The sequence below is a fragment of the Leguminivora glycinivorella genome, chromosome 26 (assembly GCF_023078275.1).
Source record: "Leguminivora glycinivorella isolate SPB_JAAS2020 chromosome 26, LegGlyc_1.1, whole genome shotgun sequence".
Classification (NCBI taxonomy): domain Eukaryota; kingdom Metazoa; phylum Arthropoda; class Insecta; order Lepidoptera; family Tortricidae; genus Leguminivora; species Leguminivora glycinivorella.
Window position 1 is genome coordinate 1,123,269 of NC_062996.1, and position 1,741 is coordinate 1,125,009.

Below are 1,741 nucleotides of genomic sequence, written 5' to 3' on the forward strand. Positions count from 1 at the left end.
CAAAAATGGCGTACGCGTAGGTTGTGCGTTACTGTTATCTTTTTGTTTAATTTCAAAATTTTAAAACTGTTGACATAAAACTAAGGTAAGTCTAACGCTATTAATGGCTATTTATCTGTACCTTTATATTCAAAGCGTTTTTGAGCTGTAATCATGCATTTTCGCAGAGAAATATGGGTCGGTCGCCAAGTCCAAGGCGGCGGGAAGATCGGTTAGATCGGCGGAGAAACAGAGATCACGACCGGGACCGGGACCGCGAGAGGCGGAGACAGCGCACGCGATCCAGGTCCCGCTCTTTAGACCGCAGACGACGCTCTCCTGACCGAAGGCGGTCACCTTCGCCCGTTAGAAGACGCCGTTCTCGTTCCATATCCCCAGGGCCTTCTTCGTCTTTTATAGCTAAAAAGAAGACTTTCGGGGAGCGGCCGATCGTCACTCCCGCTGATTTGGAGGGAAAATCTCCTGAGGAACAAGAAATGTTGAAAGTTATGGGCTTTTGCGGCTTCGACACGACGAAAGGTAAGAAAGTAGAGGATAACGTTGAAGGCGAGGTCCACGTTGTTTTAAAACGGAAATACCGACAGTACATGAATAGGAAAGGAGGTTTCAATCGGCCGTTGGACTTTGTCGCGTAGCACCGACCCGTATACGGTTCCGCACAATCTAGTTTTTGTAGAATATCAGTTTTCTCAAGTTTTACGACATTTTGAATGTTGTGATATTACTGTTGCTTGTGAACACACTGATATTGATTGCGCATATTGTCTCATAGTCTGATTCAAGCATGGGGCTGAAACTAATAATATATGAATGGGATTCTACTTCCCATCTGTATAACCATGAGCTTATCACAGCCTAGAAGTAGCCATCGAAATATGGTATTTTAACTGTTAAATAATTTATTTGGGGATTGATCAGCAGTGTTTAATAATAGATGGAAATTATTTTTTTTTTAATAATATAAGGATGCTAAGTACAAAGAAATTTGTAGATTTACCGACCACATTTTATCATTATTAAATGTATTACTCAGTATTACTGAAAAAGATGTGAATCGGGAATAGTTCTATGCCATCAGAAATAATGATTTCTAAATGGGTTGGTGATGTATGAAATTCTTTGTGTTTAACATCCTTTTTATTAAAGTATGACCAAGTTAATTGGGCAGTAATATTGATAGCCCCGGATGAGCTGGTGTTATTTAAAAACAATTACTTAACACTTGTACAGGCTGGGCTATCAAATATCTGCCAATTTATTATTTATCTTGGTTTTTATGTCCTTTTTTTGCACTTACCAAGTAGGTGACAGATCAAACAAGATGGCTGCCACATAAAGGTGTGTTCGCATGTAACATGTGTTGATTCCATTTTTTACTTAGCATAAGTGTTATGACCATGTTTACCATGTTGTATTGAGAGAAGCCTTTGTCTAGATTTTTGAATAGCCTTTCTCATATCTTAGAATAAAACAAAAAAAACCTTGCAAATTTTTGGTTAGACAAAAACTAGCAATTTTTATTATCTACATTTGGTGAATTTGCCAATTTTGTAGTTACTGTTTTTTTATGGAAATAGTTGTTTTTGCATAACATTTAAGTGTTATATGTATTATTTAATTTATTTTTTTTACTGTGTTAATGTTTAAAAGATTGTTGAAAAAAAAAACATAATTATCATTCAATCAAAATATTATCTCATACATAAGATGAATGAGCTAAAAATAAACCTAGACACAGGTT

At 36.6% G+C, this 1,741-nt stretch overlaps 1 protein-coding gene across 1 annotated transcript; it reads left to right on the forward strand.

Annotated features, from left to right (window-relative positions):
• Positions 1-1,532, forward strand: LOC125239920 (U4/U6.U5 small nuclear ribonucleoprotein 27 kDa protein). Its single transcript, XM_048147693.1, has 2 exons — positions 1-85; positions 168-1,532. The coding sequence occupies exon 2, from the start codon at positions 174-176 to the stop codon at positions 633-635; it is 462 nt and encodes a 153-aa protein (XP_048003650.1). The 5' UTR covers positions 1-85; positions 168-173; the 3' UTR covers positions 636-1,532.
• Positions 1,533-1,741: the final 209 nt, after the last annotated feature.

What these genes read in the sequence shown, in the direction of transcription:
- LOC125239920 (XM_048147693.1), top strand. Translation starts at nt 174, where the DNA reads ATGGGTCGGTCGCCAAGTCCAAGGCGGCGGGAAGATCGGTTAGATCGG.